Raw genomic sequence first — 26061 nt, 5'->3', positions numbered from 1 at the left:
AATCACATGTTCTGGAATGGAAGGAATTGCCCAATCATTCAAAAACACTTGTCCCATTATCAGAAAACACAAAGCAGACATTACCAGTGTGGCCCAATCTGATTTAACCATCTCCAGCAACATTTTGCACTAGATAGATAATTTGAAAGCATTTGGCTGCTGGCACAGGTGTGGGTGTTAAAATGAGGGCACACCAGCCCAAACATTGTTCTAGGAAACCTCATTGCTAGTGGTAGACTGTGGTATTGGGAGTAGGGGTATTCACTGCCTTTTCAGTTTAGGGAAATATACAGTATTGTCAATTGCAATTTGGTTTTATTTTAAAGACTGGAGCATTTTCAGTATATCAAGATAGCATAGTTTTTGCATTTTCAGTATATCTAGATAGCAATGCATAGTTTTAGGTCCTTTCTGTTTGCAAACCAGGGGGCCCCAATAGTAATATTGTAGGGAGGGCACAGGCAACACTAGTGTACATGCCCCTTCTTTTGCTAGTCACTGATACGATTGGATGAACTGCATCGGCCAATCAGGGAAATTTGTATCTGTTGAGTGAGCGGTCTATCTGTAAGTATTATCACTTAAAACAAACGAGAGGGGGTCTGACTCACGTCAGTTCATTATCATATATGGAGTAAAAAGAAAAAGATACCCCCTCCCACTTGCTTATAAAATTCCAGGACTCCGACTAAGGAGTTTGTGGTGCATTTCTATAAACATGCTGATGTGATTATCCCTAGTGATAGTGGATAATGACCTACTTGTCAAACAATACTAAAATAGATTGCTCTCCTAAAACGAGCTTAATTCATAAAAAACCTGGTATGAAGTGAAAGTGCTAGTGATTTATTAAATAAATTCATTCACCGCCCTTGCTAAGTGTTAGTGACAATTGCTATTATAAATGAAAATTAATTCATAAACCATTCCCTTTCAAGGGTTAAAGTGACAAAGTGCTAAATTGATGGAAAGTGCTTGCAGGTGCTTATAAATAATTCTTGTTTAATAAAGGCTTAGCAGCGTTGGTTTCAATTAATATATCAGATAATAGTTCATTCATTAAATAATGGCTATGCCAGAAAATCAAATCCCAATTCAACCAATTAGAATACTATAATTGCTCAGATTTCAAGAACAAGTAGGAAATAGAAATGATAGTGAGTGGAGAAGTCCCATAGAAGTTAGCTTGTATTTTTTCTATCTAGGGACCCCACAAAGCTGAAGAAGTCAGCGCTTCTGTGACTGTGGTCTCGTGTTTATACCTTGCCTAACGGAGATAAGAGCTAGCTTCCCTAGAAAACCACAACTCAGAGCGTTTAGGAGAGAAAACAGATTGCTTTAGAGCAGGGGTGCCCATACTTTACTAATGCGAGGTCTACTTTTAGTGATGTTGTCCCAATATGATCTACATCCATAAAAACATAGTTAGCATTCTGTTCCATGGAAAATATCACTCAAATATTGATATGAGAAAATGTAAATTGCTATATTTAACAAAAAACTATTTCCTATGTAACCTTAATGTAATAAATAGTAAACAGGAGGGTGATTTAGACAAGCCATTTCTTGGCAGTGTCTTCAGATCTACTGATCCCCAGCTAAAGGTCTACTGGTAAAGCCCGATCTACCTTTTGGGCACCCCTGCTTTAGAGTAGATAGTGATTTCTGAGCAATAAAGAAAAAAATCACCGCTTCTACGGATTCCCTTAAAAACACCCCCAAATTTTAAGTAAAATGGTATAAACCGATTGTTTAAAGAGAAGTGGTGATGCATGTTTCGCAATAGAAAGCTATTGCTAATTGCGCATCACCACTTCTCTTTTTAAACAAAATTTGAATTTCCAGAATTTATCAACCTTGCATCATCAGCAGACATCTTGGGGTAGGACTAAACAAACGATTTTGGTGCGATCCGACGCGCTGTGATAAAACGCATGCGACAAAAATAAGCTAAGAGATAGAATTCGGACGCAACTGTCGGATGCAGACGCAGCATCAGACAGTCATGTCACGTCGGGTCAACGCTGCGACACCATGCAACAATTCTCTTGCCTTATTTTTGTCGCATGCGACAAGTCGCAGCGCGTCAGATTGCGCCAAAATCATCGTGTAGTTCTACCCTTATTTTCCATGACCCCTCAGCTTCGCTTTAGAGCACACAGAGTATGGGAGTGTCTTATACTAACTGATTTGATAAGCAGAGAGTTGGATCAGTTTACAATTCTATTTAAGTTCTAATTTAACATTTTTCTAGAAGAAAAACCCTGCTCCTTCATGTTACTTAGAGCACTCAGCACTCCCCCCATTTTTTTGTTATACAGTTAAGATATTAGCAGTTTTAACACTGCTAATATAATTGGACTGGTTTTTTTTTTTTTTTTTGTTTTTTTCTTTCCACTTCGTTTTGAAACTTTCTCCGAAGTGTCAGGCTGGTCAACAGAACTAGGTTAACATTTATAGAAGTTATTCTGAAACTTTAAAGAAAGTAGATAAGCATCCTCCACCACAATATACTAAAATGTTATTTTCGTGATCATTGCCCCTGGATGGATGAAAATGTTTCCACAGCTGACTCAATGACACACACATATTTTCAAGGTCTTTTTATTAAAAGAATGATTATCTTTCCACAGTAGTAAAAGCTTTGGCACATACAGTATAAAAAAATACAATAAAATCACCAACCATAATTACATCAAATTCAACTGCCATCACTTTCAAGACTCTAGAATCACTTTTCTGTAGTAAAATAGAAGGAATCATATGAAGAAGCAGACACTGATAAATAACACTGACGGTAGAGAAAGGTTCGGCATTAGTAAGGATTGTGCGGAAAAGGAATTATGATTGTGCATATGGTAAATTGTGTCAGAAGCAGCAGGTGCAGCACCACTTCAGGAATATAAAACAGAATGGTCCCTTTGGTTTTTGTCTGGAATTTAAAGTCCATGGGTGCCAGCTCAGCCAGCACTGAAATAACTATTACACTTTCTCCCAGCCACAAGTGGTGCCCTTTTTACAAATTTAATTTCTAATCCAAATTAAAAAAAGGCACTAACAAAAGCACCTATTTTATTTAAAAAAAAGGACCATTTTCCAAACTTAATTAAAAGCAAAGTTAACATAAACATTACAATCACTGAATACTGAATGGCATTCAAATACTTCCAGTGAAGGTTGAAGTATTTTGTATCTTCAGTCAGTTAGTAAGGGCACATTATCTTTTAATAAGGTGCCATTTAACTGAACATGTGCGCCCATGTGGTGCCATGGCTGTATTGTGATGTTCTTCACTTCTGGGTCTGTTGCGGATGCTGTGTATCTGCTTGAAGGCCCAGGGGAAGGTAGCACTCAATGGGGCAGTTCAAATTCTGTGTAGAGAGAAAAAAAAAAAAAAATGAAGAACAGATCACATAGATTAGATTTGGGACTAAAACTGTTTTACAGAGGAATTCTGAGAGATAATTAATACTTATAGCTCAAGAGTTATAGTTATGTCATGCATTGTAATATTTCCAGGTCATTTGGCCACTGGGAGTACAAAGCTTTGGCAGAAAGAACAATAAGCATAAAAATCTGCCAGTCCAGCCACTACCAAAATAGGTAGAATGGAGTGCGAAGACTCTACATCACTTACATAGTTCTGTTGGTATCTCTGTGTAAACTGAGAGACTGTATGGCCAGCACTGCCATCGGGAGGAACTACAGCACCTGGTCTGCGGCAATTGTCACACCTCCACCCCTAAGGAACAGAAACAGATACCATTACCAAAGTGTACAACAGAACTCAATGGTCAGCAGTGTCACAATACGGCAACTGAAAAGGTTTTTGTTCATGAAAATATGAATAAGGCTTCAGTACAGTACAGGTGGCTTCAAAATATACTACACATCCCAGCATTATAGTTTGCAGTTATCGCAGAGTAACAATAAATAATAGTAAATTTAGAGCATTTTCTCTAGATGAGCTATTAAAGCTTTCTGGCTAAAAGTGGAGTACAAATTGGGCTTATAATACAGAGTAAAATAATACACAAAAATATCCCTGTAAGAATACTTGGTTTGAGGATTTAAAGGGGTTTACTTTTTATTTCTAAATTACACTGTTTACATTGCAAATAATTCACTCTATCACTCCAATTTGCAGTAAAAAGTGATGGAAGTTTATCAGAACACAAAAGTCACATGGTTTGGGGGCACATGGGAAACGGACATCATGTCTTACCCCATGCCAAATTTCTTTATTAAATTTCAAAAAAATCTATTTAAAAAAAAAAAAGTGTTTTTAAGAGAAGAATTCTGCTGGAGCAGCACTATTAACGGATGTGTAGTGTCCCTCTATAGTCCCTCTAAAGTCTGCATTAATAACTTTATAGGTTTGTCACCGTTCAATATAGGTGACTTACTTGCTGTCCTCCATAGCATGTGCATGAACAGATTGCCCCTAGATACTCCTTCTGCCACTGTTCACCAACATTGTACATCTTCCCTTCATCGTAGCATGTAGCTTCATCTGGCAAGAAATGAGAGAAGGAAGGAGAGAGTACTGTGTTTAGATTTGTTCAGCAGGAGTGTGTGCATTATGTAAGCAGAAGTGTCTCTCTCAGACTGACTAGATAATATTGTGCTGTATTAGCGCTACTTTCTCTTTACCCCCTGACTATATTCCCATACCTTCCAATGACAGTGACAGATAACACTGATCTTATTAACTTACGAGGTTCACACTTAAATTCTCCTTTTCCATTGCCGAGACAGGTACAACTCATCATCTGTCCATTCTCTCCTCGTCTGTCCCATTTCTCCCCAACCCTGTGATTGACACCATTATCGTGGCACCATTCTGCAAGAAAAACAAAGTTGTAAATGTAGAGGTTGAGTGCCCAGCTGTTATTCATTTGATATTTTCATAACCATGTGTACATAAGAAATGCCCCTCAAAGAGAAACACTTGCTCTGCTTCTGGCATTCCACTAGTTTGCACTATTAATATTCCATCAATCTGGAACTTCCATGAAATCAACTTTCTGCTGAACTACTGCATGGTGGTTTCATGAACTCTTATTATTCTCTTATTGCAGATCTACAGGGCAGAAACCCATCCCATTTATCACTTATACCTTGCCCCTCATCCCAATATCCAGCAGATGGGCTGTAGATGGAATCATTGAGGGGTAAAAGTTGGTTGACAGAAAAAAGGACATGTATCAAAGGCCAATAAATATTAAGGGGTGAGACAGAACTAAATAGTAAGACGAAGACTATTTAGGAATATGTATGATAAAGGTAATATATAAATTGATTGACACTGACTGGATGAGTCACATTTGAAGTGTCCACTCCCGTAGCCCAGGCACTTGCACCAAAGCCTGAAACCAGATTCTGACATGCGTTCCCATTCTTGTCCCACAGAATAGTGTGCTCCATTGAATGTGTCATAACAGGTATCCTCAGCTGGCTGTAAAACTCCCTCAGGAGAACCTAGGAGAAAATAAACATTGAACATTCATTCTGGCATTTAGGTGTTCCACTACTTAATAAAGACAGATTTGAAGCTACCACTGCAAGATATAAATCAGCAGCTGTTAATTTTTTTTATACAAATCCATTTATATAAACATATTTATCTCAAGAGATCTCAAATCAAACAGGTGCTTAAGAGGCATGAGAATGAACAGATTTCTTAAATACTTACCAGGACTGCCAACAGTCACAAGTTTCTCTAAGACCTTCTGTCTATCAGTCCCCTTTTGCGCTTCCACAATGATGTTATAAGTGGCTCCCCGAGTCAGACCATTTAATGTGGCACTAGAAGAGGTTCCAGGAACTGTAAACTGTAGCAGAGGTACAGAGTATAAAAATAGGTTATAACATTGAAATGAGATATAGTGTGAAGTCTGGATGTCAAACTTGCCATGTAAGAAACAAGAATATGAATTATCTAGATGTCTCTTACCTGCAATGGTGCCTCCTCATGGTCAATAGGATGGCAGGAGATGATATATTCAGTGGTTTCCAACTCGGGTCTCCATGAAATTGTAGTATGGGATGCCACCTCTTGGACGCCAGAATCATTCAGCTGGGGTCCTAAGCCATGAGGGTAAGGACCATCATGATCTCCATGCTGTACAGGGAAATCTGTGTCTAGCTCAATAGCAACCCTCTCCTGTGGGTAGCGCCCAGGGGTGAACTGCCCTGGCCTCACTGGCACAGCAGTAGTGGGTGCAAGGGGACTTCTGAAACCATGTTCCTCTATAAGCTGCCCTTCATTGCCAGAACTGGGCTTCTGTCCATTAGAGCCTGGAAGTTGGATGCCGTTACCATTGTCCAACTTGGCTTGTGTGATGTGGGGTGTGTTCTCTTCATCAGTGGGAACATCAAGAATTTCGGGGCCTTGGCCAGGATGTGGAAGTGTAACCAGGCGGGGGAGTTCGTCTGATTGAAGAAGTGTTAGAAGTGATAGAAGCAAAGCATTAGTAAAACCCAGCAGCTTCAACAATCATTACAGATTTGTCAACAGTAGGTAAATAGGTTGATCTAACTGACCACTAAGAGCAGCTTAAAGGGGTGGTTCACCTTTATGTTAACTTTTAGTATGTTATAGAATGGCTAATTCTAAGCAAATTTCCAATTGGTCTTCATTATTTATACTTTTCTAATTATGTGCCTTCTTCTTCAGACTCTTCCCAGCTTTCAAATGGAGGTCACCGACCCCATCTAAAAAAACAAATGCTCTTTAAGGCTACACATGTATTGTTATTGCTACTATTTATCCCTCTATTTGTGTCCTCTCCTATTCATATTCCAGTGTATAATTCAAATCAATGCATGGTTGCTAGGGTAATTTGGACCTTGGCAACCAGAATCCTGAAATTGCAAAACCGGAAAACTGCTGAATAAAAGCTAAGTAACTCAAAAACCGCAAATAACAACAAGTAAAAACCAACTGCAAATTTTCTTGGAATATCACCCTCTACATCATAATAAAAGTTAACTCAATGGTGGACAACCCCTTTAAAACAAAAATCTGCCACTAGAAGCAATGCTGCTAAGGAAGCCAATGTACGAGTCATTAAGGACAGTGTTCTCGAATAGTACAATCTTTCTACAAAAAGACAAATAAAGGGAGGAGATATGACATCATATGGATATTGGTATATTGTGGGATTGTGGCAGTTTTAAGAAAGTTCAAAGACTTTTAGCCAAGTTTTTTTTATAATTAGAAGTAGACTTGGTCATTTTATACCAATACAATGGCTCCTCCAACACATTCAATATGCTTTAAAATGATAGTTTAAGGCATGAAAAAAGATTGAAGGGCTAAATTGCGAACATAGGTACCAACATGCAGATAACCATAGCAACCAATCAGATTTTTTTATTTTCTAACTTGTATACTGAGCAAATGTTATTTTTGCTTGGTTTCTGAACTGGTGCAGTTTACTCCTATGTTACTTGCAGTATGACTGATCGCTGACTGCTTACATTTAACTCTAAAATGTATGATGACACAAGCAAGTATCAAGCATATCAAAGAAGCCATGAGCAACATGGCCGCAACCATACCTTCTATTGCAGATATCTGCTTACTACAGAGCATTCTATGATTACCCAAGTTAGAGATCAACTTAATATATTCCAGCAATTCATTCTTTAACAGGCATCTAACCAATTACATCTATGGAGCTACAGCATTTAGAAGGGAAAATATACCCACAATCCTGTCCAGTCTATCATTCTTTTACTTGCCATTAAAGACACAGTAACATACAAGGCCATAGCGTCTCTGCATAGAGGTTATGCTCTGTATATGTAATTTAGACATTAGTGTAACTTTATAGCATGCCTCCAATGATATATCACAGGACACGTGTTATGTTAATCACCAACAGCTCCCACTGATCTGTATATACCTATGGTAAATAAACAGCAGGGATATTTTTTGCACACAAAATGCCATAATTTACGGTGTCTTTAAGGTTAAAAAAAAAATTGAAACAGGATATATTTACCCTTTGATGTAGAGCATGAATTACACAAAGATAAATAAGTAAACAGTTGTGTATGTGATGAAACACCAATAAGTCTGCATGCAGAAAAATATGCATTCAACCCAACCATCAGTTTTATCATGCAGTTTTATTTTTACCATTCAATATGGTTGATCAGATTTTTCTCGAAAGGGAAAAACATTTTCAGTTCTATAGATTACACTTCTAATTGCATGAAAATGGATTTGTATTTGAGATTCCTTGTGCGACTTCAATCAGTTCAAAGTTGAATGCAGAGCTTTCCCTCTAAGCTTCATCACAGCCAAATCATTTCCACAAAAAGGCCAAGATAGAAGACTGAATTTTTAGTAAACTGTCTTTATATTGTGCCATTTGGAGTGGCAGTAAAATAAACACATTAATAAATCAAACTTTCTCCATGTTTTGAGAGCAATTTCAGTGCTAGGGGGTCTTACAAAACCTTCCCTGCCCCTAAAAAAAAATGGAAATATTTCCTTTCCTTAAAAAACTGAATATTTGTTCATACCTGTTCTCTTACGTCCCACAAGAGGCTCACTCTTCATATTGTTTCTTACAGCAATAACATAGATAATATATTCTGTGCCTGGCTCCAGGTCTGTGAAAATTAAAAGCAGAATCAGTGGTTTGAGGTCAGAACCATTTTGTGGACTAAAAATAACAAAAATGACAAAAACATGGGCATGCACCATCAAAAGGCCTACTAATCCAAGCCGTACAACGTTACCGATATATCTACAACACAATAACTATGAAACATTGTCTTCAATAATTGAAGGATTTCTTAAAATTCAAAAAAAGTGGCAGACTATATATAATTCAGTTAGAGGCAGCCACTCACTGGTAATAGTAGACTCTGTGGCTCCTGCTGGGAGACGTGGGAGGTGCTCCTTCAGTAGTCCTCCAGTTTTTTCATAGCGAATTATATAGCCAGTGATGCGAGTGCGAGGTGGCTGCCAGGTGAACAGCAGGGAGTTGCTAGTTGTGGTCAGGAAACGCAGGTTGGATGGAGAGTCCACAGCTAAAAACACAAATACAACAATGTTTCTTAGAGGCAGTAAAAATAGAAATTTAAAAGTAGCTATAAAGAAGCAGAAAATGTCTACACTTTAAACTTTATTTATATATTCTGTGGAGGGGGACATTATTAAATCTGGGGGCCAATCTGAAACCAACGAGTGATACTGGCACATGTAAATACTGGTTATGAATTACGTACCTGTGGTGACATCAACAGTCACTGGAGAGCTACGAGCATTGTCATTTAAGGTATAGAGATAGATCTTGTAGTCTGTGCCAGGCTGCAGACCTAGAATATTAAAAATAAAACCAGGTTAAATCATATGGATCAAAGATCCCAGAGGTCAAGATTTTGATACTCTGGAACACGTGTCCTGCTAACTGGCAATCCACCTTATAATCAGAAAATCTTCTTTTTACCTGTGATGGTAAATGTTCGGAGATCTGCATCAACTGTTCGTCTGATAGGATTCTGACCACCTACAGGTATAGCATCAATCTGGAAGCCAGTGATAGTCTCAGTTTTAGTCCGCCAGGAAAGTGTAACTGTAGTCTCAGTCACATCTTGGATACGGGGTCTTCGAGGTGGACTTACATCTAGGAATAGAAATAGAGACAATGAATTATTAAATGGACAAAAAAATAAACTAAAATGAGACGGGGGGCATGTGTAATATAATATGTCTACAATTATCCATCTTCGGTATAAATGGTTAGCTTTTATCGATCTGGTTGTGTTAGAATACTTATTTGTTACTATACAAAGGAAACAAAAAAACAAAATGGGTAAACCCATTTCGCAAGGTAAGAGCCAGGAGGGTTATGTAGCAATCCCCAGTTCAGGAACTCACAGCAGCCAGATATTATAACTGCAATATATTAAACACTAATGGTTGTATTTGGGGTTTCTAAGGGAGCATAAAGCAAGGTTTATTGGTTAGCGGCATAGGACTACAAGCTAAATAAATAGTAGAACCCCCCCATCTCTTATAAAGCATAACTTGTTTTGTGAATAAAGCTCATACATTTATTACTTAAAAAATTCACTGAAATGCAGATACTTACTATCAAGTGTAGAAATTAAACCCTGCAGTGGCTGACTTGTAAGGGCATCCTTAAGGGCAAACACATTCACTTCATATTTTGTGGCCACCTGTTGAGGTTAACAGAGAATAATGGATTTCTGATATACTGAATTTTGCAGAAATAAAGTATAACCATAAATGTGTATGAACAGGTTAGCCCTGCTACTCACCATCAGACCACTTATAGTTGTAGCAGTGACACCAGGAGAAAGTCTAACTTCCTTCATCGGTCCAGTTTTCTCCTTAGGGCTCACTCGTACAAGGTACCCAGTGAGATGGATAGTGGGGGCATGCCAGCTAAGAGAAAAGCCACTTGGTGTCACTTGGGAGAACTGAAGATTTGTTGGTGCTGGAATTGCTGGAATACAAAGATCAAAATCACACAGACAGTTGGTACAGAGCATTATGAACAACATTAAAAGGTTTTGTGAAAATTGCAGGCAACATAAGCATGCATGACAAAACATGCAGTACAAAAGGATACGGTCTAATACATTATTTTAACAGAGAGTGTCAGGCCAATCCTTCAACACATAAGCAAAGTATTACCGAACACCAAAGATTATATTCCATATTTAAACTATGGATAGAAAGACTTACTAGCACTTAAGGCTGTTTATCTCTAAAGACAAAAAGATGCATATAAACATGGTTATTAGTAAGTAGGAAGGTCAAACGTATTTACAAAATCAAAACAGTAAAATAGTTGCTGGTCCAGACTTCGGACAGTTCCCCTTGCATCTATAATAAAAAACGTTGCCTGCCAATAAAAATACTTTGCCAGGTTAATGAAAAGAACCTTGACCTTGATGTTTTTATCACTAAACGTCAGAGACATGCACATTAAATAACAGACATGAAGAGTGATCAACAACAACTTGAGTGAGGGGTGTAAGTAGCATGCACCCTACACACAGACACCAGAAGGGCCACATAGGTCTTTCAACCATGACTTGGCCATGCGGCCAAGATACCTGTGCTCTGAATTCCAATCAATGGCTTGCTCTCCATGTCATCGTGCAATGCCACAATGCTCACAGTGTATTCTGTGCCCGGCCTCAGACCGTGCAATTCTGCCGTGTCCTCATCCCCTTCTAGAGCTGGGAACAACTCTTTTACTCCATCCTCAGTACTTGAGTAGGTGACCCTGTAGCGGGTGACCTGCCCATCTGGGACCTCCCAAGCAAGTCTAATGGAATCAACACCCACATCAGTGAATGTCAGTCCTTTGGGATGGTCAATGTCTGTCAGGCAAATTAATTAGGAAAGCAGTTAGTAGCATTTATTGGCAAGAAATGAAATAGGTTAGCCACAATTTTAAAGCTAAAGCAGTCTGATCATAGCCCTCAATTTATAAGCAAAAGCAGCATTTAAATGCAAAAGATTTTAACCCCTTGCAACCCAATTAACAGTAAATGTGTATTGTCATTAATAAATATATTACATTGGTATCAAATTGAAGATTAGAAAGTCTTAGAGGACCTAAATCAGAATTTCTTAACATGAAGAAGATAAACCCAATGGGGCTACATTAGTAGCTGCTTGAATAATTGAACAGTTTCACATACTTAATAATAGAAATCTGTTGGAGCTTTACAATTTATAAATTAGTAGAAGCAGTAAAATCTGTAGGTTTTTTTTTTTTTTTTAAAGAGGTGCAGGTATGGGTGTTATCCAGAATGATCGGAACCTATGTTTTTTTTCCAGATCTTTCTGTAATTTGGATCACCATTCCTTAAGTCTACTAAAAATATAATTTAAACATTAACATTTTAACATGACTCAATTAAGCCAAAGAGGTTTGTTTTGCCTCCAATTAGGAGTGATTATGTTTTAGTTGGGATCAATTACAAGGTACTGTTTTATAATTTCAGAAAAAAAGGGAAATCATTTTTAAAAATTAGAATGGTTTGCTTGATATAAGAGTCTATGGCCTTCCTGTCATTTGGAACTTTCTGTATAATAGGTTTCTATATAACGCATCCCATACCTGGACTACGAAACATGTTATGAAGGAAGGATCTAGTTCAGCAGTTACCAAACTACTAATCTATCTCAATAATATTTAAATTAGGAAAAAAATCAAAAATCCTTAGAAACTTAATTGGTTGAGCTTAATTAGCAAAAATTATCATAAATATGGAGACCAAAGGCCACTTGACCACTACATGGTAGTTTTCAGCTTTTAGTGAGCCATTATACAAGCATTTTTTAATTTTTTTTCTTTAGTGACCTATAATAAAATTATGTTTGCAAAGGTATATGTATAGCGGACCTTTAAATTTCCAAGTTGCAGAATTTAGTAGGAGATAAAAAATTGAAAGAAGAATTACATGGGAAGCACAGACAGCCAGAGGAATTAAGAATTAATGCAATGAAATATTGCAATCGTAACTGGAAAAGCATATTGCTTGGTTTACTTAACATGTTGCACAGCACATTGTTTAAGCTTAAAGTAGGGAAAACAGAAATGTTCATAAATATTGGTCACAGTTACTTGAAAATCAGCAGTTTGAGTTGCAGTTTTCCCAAGATTTCATTTGGCTATGTTCAAAAATTAAAGATGAAATCAAAAGTAAAAATAAATAAAAAAAACATTTGATGTGCACCTATGATAAGTTTTGTAGATAAAAGCAACTGGAGTATCCTGGGTCAAAACAAAAATAATAATAAGTATTTATAGACATTGGGCATGAATAAACACATTCTGACGTACTTGTAACTGCAGTTTCAACCAAAGGCTCGCTCTCGCCATTTTCACCTTGTGAGTATATGCTCACCACATACTCTACAGCTGGTTGTAGACCCACAATTGTCATTTCAGTTTGATCTGTGGAAGAACAAACATACTGAACCGATACTGGCAAAATGGACAGATAGAAAACATGGAAATGGGGTCTAATTTTCATATTTGTTAAATATGTATTTAGAAAAATTACCTGGAGAAACGACCTGGGAAAAAGTCTCTCCTTCGCCACTTTTTGGGACACTAGTGACCCTATAACCAGTAACAGGGCCTGGAGGAGGAGACCACTTGACATGGATGCTGTGATCCTGGATATCTGTGACAGCCATGTCAGTTGGCTGGTCAACATCTGTAAATATTTAGAGAGCAACATTAAACAGAGTGCTTGTTATTTAAACATTGTGGAAATCAATATTAGGACACTATTTCTTGGGTCAGACTGGGTTATTTCACTTGTGGCACAAACAAAAACAAAGCTTTACATGACATTTAAATATATCTAAACTAAAGACATTTGATAAGGCAATGATTTTACCCGTCATGTGAGTAACAGTAAGTGGTTTGCTAGAGGCAGGGCTGTCTCCTCGGCCAGTCACTGCATAAACAGTGATAATGTAGTTAACTCCTGGATTTAAGCCTCGGATGGTTGCAGTGTTGGATGTCCCTGGAACTGTGAACTCTTTCTCTGGACCATGACCTCCTACAAAAGCAAACCCAGAGGGGAATTTTAAAATAAATAAATAAAAATGGTAGTATAAAAACTCCCCCTTGTCTAACTACACCCCCCCAAGACTGTCTAACAAAAGAGAAAGGAGAGGGAACATTACATTAATAAAGAAATCATATTACCTTAGGAATTAACACAAGATAATCCTGTGCATGTGCATTTTTACACCCATTTATGAAGTTTTAGACTAGTCAGAAAAGCTCCTAGCAACCTAAATGGCAACTAGCAACTCATAAGTAACAAAATCGGTAACTGCCTCACCTGTCTGGGAATAGGTGATCCTGTAGTAACGTACACTCACTGCGGGAGATTCCCAAGAGATGGTGAGTGTGTTGGGACTGGAGGAAGTCACTTCTAAGTCAGTTGGGACATCAGATACTATGCAACAAAAAACAGTTATGAACAGAGGATTAACATTCACAGATGGTTATCAAGAAGACACTATTTCCAGCTAAAGTAAATGAAAAATACACTGTACCAGTGGGTTGCTGTCCAGACAGCGGCAAACTCTCCAGTTGACCACTGAATGCAATGATACTGACAAGGTATTCTGAACCTGGAATGAGGTGGGTGAGGGTGATAGAGGTCCGGGAAGGAGGTACCCGCTCCTCCTTGGGTCGCCCAGCTCCACTTTCTAATTGGTACCTAATTCTGTACCCAGTGACAGGGGCACGTGGAGCAATCCAGTGCACAGTGAATGAATTTGGAGTAATTTCAGAAAAGTCAATGCCAGTTGGAGAGTCCAAATCTATTTTAGAAAAAACAACACAGTATTGAATGAATATGTACTCTCCATCAAAAGGAGCAGTACACCATTAAATATATGGTATAGAAACCCACAAATACAACATACAAGGAATTCTCCTGCACATTATATAATCCACTGTTTTGAGACCTCTTTGCTTATAAAATGAGAGCACAGCTCATAAAAAGACACCTAAGGTAAGTTAAGTTATCAACTCCTTCAGCGTCACATAAACAGGCTCTGATTTGCTCCATTACACTGGGGGCAAAACACAAAGTTGCATTGGAATCTGATAAGTACAGGAAATTACTGTTTTTGAAACTAACAAAATAAAACTCTAAAATCTGTTCCATGCTTATTAGCAAGGACACACAGTGGATTTTCGTGCCAATATCTGCTCTGTAAAGCTCTACAGAAAAAGGGATACTCACGGGTTTTGGATACGCCATTGAGGGCACTACTCTCTCGCTCTTCATAAACAGAGTGAACGCTGACTAAATATTCAGTGAAGGGCAGCAAATCTGCAAAAATATATATATGTATAAATTAGGGAGTTAAAAGAGGTTATACTGAGCAATGAAGGTTTTTATTATTATACATTGTGTAAAGCCAACTAAACATTGTTATGACAATTTAAGCACTGGAGGGAGCTATTCTCAAAAGCCAAAGCATTAGATTACAAATACATTTCTCCACTGGCTTTCTAGTTAAGTACTTACTTGATAGAACTACCATGTTGGAAGATGGTGAAAGGGAGAGTTCGGTCACATCATCTGGCTTCTTCACAGGAGAATACCGTACTAGATAACTTGATAGTTCAATAGAAGTTGGAGGTGACCAGATGACACGCATGTTGTCAGGGCCAATGTTGGTGAAGCGCAAATTAGTTGGGGGTGGAACAGCTATAGTTTTAAAATGAAAGGATATTAAAACCAATAACATTCAAATCTCAAAAGGCAATATGTAGACGACTCAGTTCTTCATGGTGAATATGTTCATGCACATTATTATACACTTCAAAGGATTCATGTACACTACAGATTTTCATGCAGTTTGGTGAAGATCAATGTTCATCCAGGTCAGTTGGTCTTACTTGCCATTTCATGTTGTGTATGCTGATTTGATCAAGTTTAATCACAGTGCACAAAGAATCAGTCTTATCTGCAATGGACTAGCAGGACCAGCTGATTTCCAGATCGGAATCTAATGTAAACAATTTATATGAATGTCTATAGGGTGTATGAGGCAGTTGTCAGACTAAACTAAAATAACATGCAATGTAAAATCATCCTTATTTGGACAAATTCCATAGCCATGTAGTGGAACCATGTAACCCAAACAAGGTCCAAAGAGACCTTCATGCAGCAACATTAACCACCCACTGCCCCATAAACTAAGGAGGGTGCGCAATGTTGCATGAACCACCAGCATTATTTTTTTTTATCTCCAAGTCAATCTGGCCACAAATGAATGAAACACAAAAAACAACTGGATTGAATAGTCTGTGGAAATAAGGGTTGGACAATATTGAAAGATATTTTAAGGTTTTTAGGACTGGAATACATCTTTATTCTCAGATTCTTTGCTGGCAGAAATGCAGTTTATAATTGCCTGCAAACTTAATGCCAGCAAATTTACTAAGAAGGCTGCAAACAGGGCAATTTGGGTGCCTCATCATAGGCCTGTACATTAAGCTGGTGCTTGTGCAACGGTGCCCACCCTTTGCAAATAGTCAGCATTTTACAATCACCCGTGTGCTGTACGATTGTGGTCGGGGTGCTCTCTCCGCCATTAATAAGTGTTATCAGGCTGATCTCATAGTCAATGCCGGGTTCCAATCCTGAAACTTTGTAATACCCATCTGTGGGGCCCACAAATTCCTCGTAGATGGGGACTGATTCTCCCGCCGCAACCACCGTGATTCGGTAGCCAATAATGTTGGAGGAATTAAGGGGCGTCCACCTCAGGTCAATGCTCGTGTCAGTTACATCGTCATACTTTAGGTCAGTCAGTTGGGGTATTTCTGGCAGGGGGATGCAGGGAAAAAAGCAGAAAGTGTGGATGCAGAAAGGAGGGAGGCAAAGCAGGTCAATTAAGATTCATTCATACAATTACAGAAAGCAACATGGATCACAGATGAAAAGCATTTTTTTGATGTTCAGTGTGTCAAGATTTGAGTAAAAATTAAATGAATGGAATTGATGTTTCACTGCACAAGGCTTTGAAGTGATCTGCTTGGCTCTCTGCTTAAAGGTTAAATCCACTAAAAGATTGGCCTAGTGCATTTAGTCTTCAGCAGAAACCTCCTCGGGTCCTTAGGCAAGTGATCCACTAGGTCCCCAATACTTTACCAGAGTTTTCACTATCTGTAGTTCCTGCTAGTGGACTTTTCTTTGCCCATTATCTGGTGGGTAGGACCGTCCATGACAAAGATACAGGTGAAGGGTTTATAGACTGCAATGATTGTTATGTAAAGCTGGTGGAAGGAGATTTGGCCAAAGATAGCAGGAAACCTGAATGAATTTTTTTAGTCAGGTACAAACCACGTCAACATATGCTAGAAAAGAAAATCGCAGAAGACTCTTTGGGTCATTATTGGGGACATCTTGGATTTGCTTACACCAGTTGAGATACCTTGTGGGGGGCTAATGAAGACAGGCCAATGTTTTACAACACGTGGGCTTAACCTTTAAAAGATCACATGCATAAAATATGCTTAGACAATGTGCTTTGTAAAAAGGCTATGCTCTAGTAGCTAATTACATTGCTTAAAAGGCAGTTGTCATTCAGGGACCCTTGACTGATAAAGCACTGCAAATACAGCATTGCCGGAAGTCTTCTAGAAGCCATACTTTAGAAAAAGTACATTGGATGACTTCGAAAGACACAGCCATCAACTGTGTGTGTGTGTGCTGCTGCAACAAGTCAAAGCAGAAATGCTAATTAAACTATTTGTTACAAACAAACTATTCACCAATGCAAAGCCAGCTGCACAACTGAAGGATTAATTAAGCCAAAATATACATTCTTCAGTGACTGCAGCAACTTATTAGATTTTTCCCAGACAACCAATGGCAAATGTCAGTGCTGAAGTTTGCAGAATGGAAACGTTTCAAGCAGATAAGTCACCCTTTAAAAGGGAGATTAGTCTGCTATGCTCATTCAGTGAGGGGGGTAAGGACATACAGACTGATTTGGAAGCGTGTATGCACTGAAAATACATTTCCAGGCAGCATATAGCTGCAAACCAAAATAACGCACTATGGCAAAAGCAAGCAAAGCCATTATATACAGCCATTTAAAAAAAAAAAATGGGGTTAAAAAGCTGCAGTGCTAGGCCCATCAATACCAAGGTGATACTATGAGAACATACAAATATGGTCCCTCAGTTTATTTATTATGGAGTTACCTTGAACAAAGATCTGGGAGAGAGGTGCACTCTCATCATCCCCTTTAACTGCATACACACTGACGTTGTACTCTACACCAGGGCTCAGGTTTTCAAAGACCCAGTATGTCTGACTTGGACCAACCTCATCTTCCAAGGAATTGCCAGCCTGCGTGGTAGTGGGTGTGGTAGCAATTCTGTACCCAGTGATTCCTGGAATACAAAAGAAATGTCAGTTACCACAAAGCTGTATGCCATTTACCGATTTACGATCAAACAATGCTTATGTTTGTTAATTAATGCTAATATTAATTAACAGCAACAGAATATTGCAAAACAATGTGCACCAATGACTGCAGGAATTACAAAACAGTGTGCATCAATGATTTTTATTCTAAATATTTTGGGGGCTCAGTTTACCTGGTGAAATGCTTCTGTCCCAGTAAACAGTAAGTGTAGCAGAATCTCTGCTTGGTTGGAGACGCAAGTTGGTGGGAGGAGCAATGGCTGCAGTGAACAGAGTTAAATTATAATCAGTGGTTTAACATATACACACACACGCTTTTTTTTTCTCTTGTTAATTACAAGCATAAAAAGTTAATTCCATCAAAGTGGAGAGGCAAATTACTATGTTCCCATAAAAATAATAAGAGGGTGGGGGGGGGGGGAAAAAAAAACACATTGGTTTTTAAATCTAAATATGAAATGGCGAGTACCACATTGTTGCAAAGATGAGACTTCGAAGCACAGAAGCTGCTTTCAACCAAGTTAACTTACGTGTGACAACAGTCTTGGTGATGGGAATGTCCCGCTCAACACCATCCTTAAGAACAGATATGGTGTATGTATATTCAACTCCGGGGGTTAGGCCAGAGATAACGATACTTCCAGACTCTGATATAACTTCCCGAGGTGCCTCCCCACCTTGGCTGGGTCGAACATCCAGCTACATAAAAAATAAGTCACAATGAAGGAAGCAACATATAGTTATCGTAGCAGTACCACTAAAACATACTTTACAATAAAACAAAGCAGAGGCAACAATAAGTCAGTAGGAGGGTTAGGTCAGGGACTGATACTCACCACACATCTGCAACAGGAAGCATGGTATGGGAGGAAGAAAACACTCAATATTTATTTAAGCTTTAGGGTAAACTTGTCTAAGGAAAACTTAAATGTCTCCATAAGGTTCTAAAACTGGAAGTTGTACTGGAGAATGCCATTTCAGTTGTGTTTTGTGTAAAATTTGGCCCAAAACAATGTCCTGCTAAGAAAAACAAATCTCCTAAACATAAACCCTCACCAATGGGAATAAGCGTTTAATTTATTTATATTTAACAGTACTGTAAGGAGTTATGTTCTTCCGAAAACTGCTTCTATATGGAGCTTGCTAGATTAAGGCTTAGTGGGGCTGCTTTCATGTGGAGCTTGGACTATAAATGTAGGCCCCACTACAGCATTACCAAGGCTCATATAATCTCTAGTAAAATTTACAGAAATCACCCACCTTGAACCCTATTCTGGGCACAGGTGTCCATGTTACAACTATGGTGGTCTCTGTGACTTCAGTGTTGTAAGGTGGAATTGATCCCACAGGTTCCACAGGTTCCACTAGACAAAACATAAAAGCAATATCATAAGTCATTATATAGTGCAAGGAATTTTTAACAGCAGGGGCAGAACAAGTTAAATAAAATTATGCAGTGAAAAAGATATATATATTTTCAGCCAACGGAATTCTCTGGCTTATTTATTGCAGTCTGTGCTGAGAAAATTATCCCTGGAAGTTGCCGGAGCCTACATCCAGCAACTCGCTTGAAGTGGTTAGACACCCGCAGCCGACATTATTCCACCAGACTTTTCATGTCCAACAGACCTTGCAGAATTTAAACCCACAGTGCTATTTAAAGTATGTTGAAGTAGTGATGAAAACATCTAGAAGAGTACAAATTATGTAATAGAATTTTGAAAAAGGCCATAAGTGTGTTTATTCCACAGAAGGACACACTTCAAAAGCTCAGGGGAGGGTGTGAAACATTCCTGGAATACTTTTAATGTTTAACTTATTCACGGACAGCAATATTTAGGTCTGTTCAGACTGCTAACCAATTCACTGTTAAAGGCTACAAGTCTAATGTCATTACCACTGTAATAAAATTACTAGTGTAACTTGTGCGTTATATTAACATGAAATTTAAAACAATTGGGATGCACTGAATCCAGGATTTGGTTAAGATCCTTGCAATTTCTTAGTGCTTACCCAAACCTTTAGTTACATGTCTTCAAACAACTTGATAATGAAAGCAAATTTTAAATTTGGTTACATTTTTTGGTATTCAGTGAAGTACAAAAATGACAGATTTGGTGCATCCCTAAAATCAATGTCTTTTTCCCAACCCACACTTACATGTTGAAAAGACTCCAGAAGCGCTGACACTTTGATGATTGCCTTTTAGGGCAACCAGTGAAACGGTGTACTCTGTGCCTGGTAAGAGATTCTCCAGCTTATGGTTGGTGACAGAGGGGTTAATGTGAAATTGGTTCGGCTGACCTCCCCGGGTTTGACCCACAGACAGCAGGTAACGACCAATTTTGGCTTGGGGTGGTATCCAGATGATAACAACTGTAGAGTCAGTCACATCAGTAAACTGCAAGTCTGTTGGGGCATCAAGTTCTGGATGCAAAACACAAACATGATTTTAGTCCATACTGTTTAGCGGAGGCTAACCCTTTTTCTAAGCCAACAAATGATTGGGTATGGCCAGCTACCTTCTGCAAAATTGAAGACACAAAGGGGCCAGGGTCATCTCAAAAGATAACTACACATGAACACACCTGTGCCCATTTCATGAGAAAAATATATTAAAGGGATACCGTCATGGGAAAAAAAAGTTTTTTTCCCCAAAACGCATCAGTTAATTGTGCTACCCCAGCAGAATTCTGCACAGAAATCTATTTCTCAAATGAACAGAACAGATTTTTTTTATATTCGATTTTGAAATCTGAAATGGGGCTAGACATCTTGTCAGTTTCCCAGCTGCCCCCAGTTATGTGACTTGTGCTTTGATTAACATCACTCTTTACTGTTGAACTGCAAATTGGAGTGATATCAGCCCCCTTCCTGCCTCCCCCGCCAGCAGCCTAACAACAGAACAATGGGAAGGTAACCAGATAGCAACTCCCCAACACTTTCTGAACGCACATGACCACGCAAAATGTCCGGAGATGGCTGCCTACACACCAATATTACAACAAAAAATTATATACTTGCTTGTTCAGGAATGAAATTTTATATGGTAGAGTGAATTATTTGCAGTGTAAACAGTGCAATTTATAAATAAAAATGACATCATAAATATCATGACAGAATCCCTTTAACGTATCTGTAATGCTTAGGAAAAGCCATAAAAAAAGTCATAAAAAAGTTGTATAGGCAACCATTTACTTTGCAAGCAGCAGAGACTGAAGATGACTTACTGGTAGCAAATTCTCCAACCAAGGGTTCACTCTCTTGTCCACGTTTAACTGCATATACCTCAAAGGAATAGGTCCTGCCAGGCTGCAAGTTAACCACCTCAGCGTAAGTGTTCCTGCTCACTGGGAGATTCTGCACATCATCATGCCCAGCGGGACTTGCAGGTTTCACAACAACTCGGTAACCAGAAACGTCACTCTGTGGGGGGGTCCACATGATGATAATTTTTACATCTGTAACTTCCACTAATTGTAAGTCACTTGGAGATGGTACTACGACTGAAAAAAAGAAAACATACAATTATTATTTTGTGCTTATTTTTTCCGAACACTGTTGTTAGATCTGCCCATGTACACAATTCAATTTTGACCCCACACCCTTCCTAATATGGGTCATCTTTCAAATTGGTTTTAAAATGAACTCATTTCAGTTTAATTGGTAAAACTGGTCCATGGCTGGGACAAACCTTCACTCTCTTTTGCTTTTCCACTAGCGGATAGAAGCATGCCTTAGAATTCTCCCAGAGCTTGAAAATTAAGCCACAGAACCACAAATATAGGTCTGGGATTCTCACACCACCACAAACACCTACAGGGATACAAGACACATCGGAGGAAAGGATAGGCAGCCAACTGCAACAATTTTTTTTTCTTTTAGGGGGCCTCCAAGCCTCCAAGAAAGCAAATATGGTCTTTTTGAAGCACACTCATTTCCAGGAATTAAATGCACTAGAGTCAAACCCAAGGGGCCCACTTAAAATTATTCTTAGAATTTATTGGATTATTAAAACCTTTAGATAAAATATAGCTGTTTTATGAAAATAAAGCTGAACACTTACAGTATTTGCATATTAAAGATGTCTGAGCTTTATCAAATTACAAAAAACATTTTTTGCAGATTAAGTCTTTTCTTATTCCTCTGACTCGGACCTTTGCACCTCAAAGAGAATAGAAATCCCAAAAACTAAGTGAGCTGTAAGCTAGCACAAATCTAGCACAAATCAACTGTACCCCTCTAGTTGTTATATTTGCTCTACATTAGTTAACCCTTCTTACACATCCCAGTGACCTCGTGATGCAATGTCATACAGGGTGATGTTGAGTGCATGTTTGTTGTCAAACTCTGGTATAAGCACTTACCACCCATGCCAATTGATTTTAGTGGTAGGGATGGGCAAATTTTTTCACCTTGTTTCGCCGTGGAATTGACACCCATAGACTTGTATGGCGTCGTGTTTTACACTCAATCAATGCATTCAAACATGGTAGGCATTACCTATCTGTGGCGTTCCAGTTGTCCCCTGCTGAACAAAGATGGGAGAACTTTCCAAACTGTCTTCCACTGCATAGATTGTAATGTTGTATTCGATTCCTGGGAGCAGCTCAGTCAGGGTCACTGAAGTTGCAGTGCTTGGGAGGTTTAGCTCTGTACTGCTGCCTTCTACGGATGGACTATATACAACCCTGTAGCCTGAAACAGTATATAAAATATATCTTCAAGTTTCTAGGCACTGTATAGAGTTTTCTTTGAAAACAGATTGATGATGCAAAAGTATTGCAGTGCTCCTGTGTCCAATTTCTTTATGCATTTTTAAACATATTGAGCTCCATACATGCTGCTCAAGACAAGATTTGTTGCATGTTGAAAGCTAAACAGATAACACACCACCCAACCAAAGTGTTAGTAGAAATGTTTTCAAAGATATCCATTTATAAATGGCAATGCAAACACAGGACTAGTGTTTTGGCAAATTATCAGACACTAGGGGCCCGTTTACGAAGGGTCGAAGTGAATTTTCAAATTCAAAAACTTCGAAGTAATTTTTGGGTACTTCGACCATCGAATAGGCCAAAATTCGATTTGTATTGAAAAAAACTTCACAAATTCAACCATTTGAAAATCAAAGTACTGTCTCTTTAAAAAAAACTTTTGACACTTTGCCACCTTAAACCTGCCGAATTGCTGTTTAGCCTATGGGGGAACCTCCTATAACCTATATGAGCCATTGGCTACGTTTTGAGACATCAAAGGTTTTTTTTTTTAAAAATCGTACGATTAAAATTGTACAAATCTAGTTTTTTCACTTCGATTTGACCCTTGATAAATCGGCCCCTAGCTGTAATAGTTAAAGTTTGCATGTATCATTTTGCTGAAGGGCTACATGAATTGAGGGCAAATGCAAGGTTTTTGTAAATGTGTGGTCTGACAGGTGCACACTCCCTGCAAATAAACTTTATACAACTCTATACAAAAAGCCATACACTGCTGGTAGAGGCTAATTGATTTTGTTATGAATGCATTACTCACAAATGAAAATGTACTTCTGTATAAAATAGTGATTCGTTTTACATGAACATGGTTTGTAAGAAAATCTCAAATATGTGAATTGGTAGAGCGTATTCATTGATATATTCATTCTGCTTAGGCAGCCTGGAGGGTGCCATACCAAATACAAATAGGACACCACAGTGGCAGTCAACGGACCCCAAGCAGACAGGATAAAGAGACAGAGGTGCCTAGTCAAATAAAGTTCTCAGGAAAGATGTGTTTACCTGTTATGGGAGCTTGAGGTTTGGTCCATTTGATCATGATGGAGGTGTCATCAACATTTTCCACATTATGGTCGGGGGGTGCATCAGGTGCTACATACCAAAAAACAAACAAAAATAATAAGTGTAAACAATAACTGTCCAGGACATTTTTACTCCTTCCAGTAGAATTACAGGACTGAAGTGGAACATGCATACACTATATTAAAAACACTGTGGGATAGTGCAGTATATACAATAGACTACAGAGAAAGAAAGAAAAATTGCCGTTAGGAACGTCTCTTTGCATCTACAGTACAAAACCAGTCAACCAAAAAGTTTCACCAAATAGAGTTAGCTATCCTTTCTACAAGACGCACCAGTTGTCTGAGTAGTTGATAAGATGAGGCTCTTTTCACCCTCTTCGGTTATCTGATAAACATTCACATTGTATCTACGGCCTGGGAGGAGGTCTGGGATACTGACTGAAGTAGCAGTGTTTGGAAGTTCTTTTGGAAAAGAAAAGAAAGCAAGTTAAATAAAATACAAGAACAAACAGTCAACTCAAAAACACAAATTAAAGGATATACACGCATACACACCTAGATAGCGTTTCTCATCTCCTTCCTCACTCAACTCATATTCCACACGGAAGCCGGACACTGTGTCAGATGCAGAGACCCAGGATACCAGAAAACTACTAGCAGTGATTTCTGTTACAGATTCAGATGTGCCCACAAATGATGGAGGTGGGGTGGTTTCTCCAGTCTCTGTCTGGCCTTTACAAAAAAAAATAAAAAAAAATGATTAATGGAAGCCAAACAAGGCAGTCGTAAGGGGGTTTTCAGCAGAAAAAAATAAATGAATAAAGTCAGAGTATCCACAATGTGTGGCATTGATCTTATATTATATAAAAGACTAGCTCCACCAAGACCAAGATCCTTTGGGATAGGAAACCCCAATTAGCCCCAATTTGGCCATCACCCAGTGACCAAAACAAGAAGTATGAACTATTCATTTGGCAAAGTGGAACTCACTACCAGTTTTAGACTACATTATAATATAGAATTTCACACAAAAGGGACAAAATAGGTTCAGTGCACAATATGTTTGTTATTGTTGAACCAGCTAATGATATAATTTAAACATAAAGCCCCATTTGAAAAGCTTGCGGTTTATTTCATCTATATTGTCTGAGGGCCATACAAATCCAAACAATTACAGGAAACAGATGCTGTTCATAGACAAAACAGCAAAACTGAAAACACAAAGTAGAATTGATGTACCCACCAGCCAGGAGAAAAAAAAAAAAAAGGCTTTTGTGAACTTTACATTGCAACTTTTCTCATTTATCTGCAGGCTTGTAGAGCAGATCTTTGCCAGTGGCATTTGCACAAGCAGTAATAGCATTCACACCATTTATCTGTGATGCCGGTTTATCTTGAACAGTGGGACGTCCCAGCAGACTTATTGGAATATAACCAGCAATTGTGCCTATATGAACAGAATACACAGCTTTCCTGTTTGGAATCAGTTCTATTGCATCAGGGCCCTGACAGACAAAGACTGACATGTGGCTGGTGACCTAATTCGTAGGGGACTTTTGGGATCATTCTTAAGAAAGCCCAAACAACCTAGATTACATATTAATTTTCAGGGGCAAATAAAACAAACACTGATGTCACTAGCTTCAGCAAAAAGCCTGCTGAGCGTATTCTCTCATCTCATGAGGGCTGAAAACAATTGCAAACATTAAGACAATCTTTAAAATAAAATTTAGGATAGTGCCACTTTACAGAAATAGTGTTCAAGTTTTGGGTTGGGATATTCTGAGCTTGACAAATTGCATTTTGCTCAAATGATTTATCCTGGCTTTTAAAAGAGAAATTGCACTGGGGTTCATTACCAGTACATAGCAACTTGCTTCAGTGGAACCAGAGATTCACTTTCATTATTGGTGCAGTACACAGAACAAATCTAATTGCCTATTGGTTGGCGTAGGACATTGCACTGGGGAAAATATACCCAATTACATACATTAAATTTGACATGACAGAAGTGTGTCATACAATGAGAATTTGCATTAATAACAAAAAATTAAACTCACTGTGGCGGTGTATGGTAGTGGTGGTGGTAAAGTCAAAGGTTGTGACCTCTCTATTTCCATACTGCAGAATGCTGATCAGCTGCCCCTCATACAGGACTCCAGGTTTCAGGCCAGAGATGGTATAAGAGTTCAGGTGTCCTGGAACGGTGGCTTGTTTCCATGGGCCAGCTTTCAGTTTCTGGTGAATACAAGAAGCCATTTAATACCCCT

General features: G+C 38.5%; 1 protein-coding gene across 4 annotated transcripts in view; it reads right to left on the bottom strand.

Annotated features, from left to right (window-relative positions):
• Positions 1 to 2588: 2588 nt before the first annotated feature.
• Positions 2589 to 26061, bottom strand: part of LOC121393057 (fibronectin-like) — a 44537-nt gene continuing 21064 nt past the window's right edge. Inside the window, exons 13-45 of one of the 4 annotated variants that reach the window (XM_041576117.1) lie at positions 25852 to 26029; positions 24347 to 24523; positions 24125 to 24253; positions 23769 to 23858; positions 22492 to 22686; positions 21219 to 21494; positions 20149 to 20415; positions 19249 to 19352; positions 18519 to 18687; positions 18162 to 18248; positions 17763 to 17954; positions 16104 to 16376; positions 15073 to 15255; positions 14785 to 14874; positions 14087 to 14356; positions 13870 to 13986; positions 13417 to 13581; positions 13075 to 13230; positions 12852 to 12965; positions 11110 to 11379; positions 10306 to 10493; positions 10116 to 10203; positions 9471 to 9647; positions 9250 to 9339; positions 8872 to 9051; positions 8539 to 8628; positions 5957 to 6435; positions 5696 to 5834; positions 5314 to 5481; positions 4718 to 4843; positions 4407 to 4513; positions 3638 to 3742; positions 2589 to 3371 (exon numbers count right to left, since the gene is read on the bottom strand). In XM_041576117.1, coding sequence (XP_041432051.1) covers positions 3291 to 3371; positions 3638 to 3742; positions 4407 to 4513; positions 4718 to 4843; positions 5314 to 5481; positions 5696 to 5834; positions 5957 to 6435; positions 8539 to 8628; positions 8872 to 9051; positions 9250 to 9339; positions 9471 to 9647; positions 10116 to 10203; positions 10306 to 10493; positions 11110 to 11379; positions 12852 to 12965; positions 13075 to 13230; positions 13417 to 13581; positions 13870 to 13986; positions 14087 to 14356; positions 14785 to 14874; positions 15073 to 15255; positions 16104 to 16376; positions 17763 to 17954; positions 18162 to 18248; positions 18519 to 18687; positions 19249 to 19352; positions 20149 to 20415; positions 21219 to 21494; positions 22492 to 22686; positions 23769 to 23858; positions 24125 to 24253; positions 24347 to 24523; positions 25852 to 26029 — 5520 coding nt within the window. In that variant the 3' untranslated portion in view covers positions 2589 to 3290. The remainder of the gene's footprint in view (positions 3372 to 3637; positions 3743 to 4406; positions 4514 to 4717; positions 4844 to 5313; positions 5482 to 5695; positions 5835 to 5956; positions 6436 to 8538; positions 8629 to 8871; positions 9052 to 9249; positions 9340 to 9470; positions 9648 to 10115; positions 10204 to 10305; positions 10494 to 11109; positions 11380 to 12851; positions 12966 to 13074; positions 13231 to 13416; positions 13582 to 13869; positions 13987 to 14086; positions 14357 to 14784; positions 14875 to 15072; positions 15256 to 16103; positions 16377 to 17762; positions 17955 to 18161; positions 18249 to 18518; positions 18688 to 19248; positions 19353 to 20148; positions 20416 to 21218; positions 21495 to 22491; positions 22687 to 23768; positions 23859 to 24124; positions 24254 to 24346; positions 24524 to 25851; positions 26030 to 26061) is intronic. The other 3 variants (XM_041576118.1, XM_041576119.1, XM_041576120.1) reach the window with 3 other exon arrangements.

This window comes from Xenopus laevis, chromosome 9_10L, assembly GCF_017654675.1.
Source record: "Xenopus laevis strain J_2021 chromosome 9_10L, Xenopus_laevis_v10.1, whole genome shotgun sequence".
Classification (NCBI taxonomy): domain Eukaryota; kingdom Metazoa; phylum Chordata; class Amphibia; order Anura; family Pipidae; genus Xenopus; species Xenopus laevis.
The sequence above is the reverse complement of the archived record's forward strand: the minus strand, read 5'-3'. Positions and strand labels throughout refer to the sequence as shown.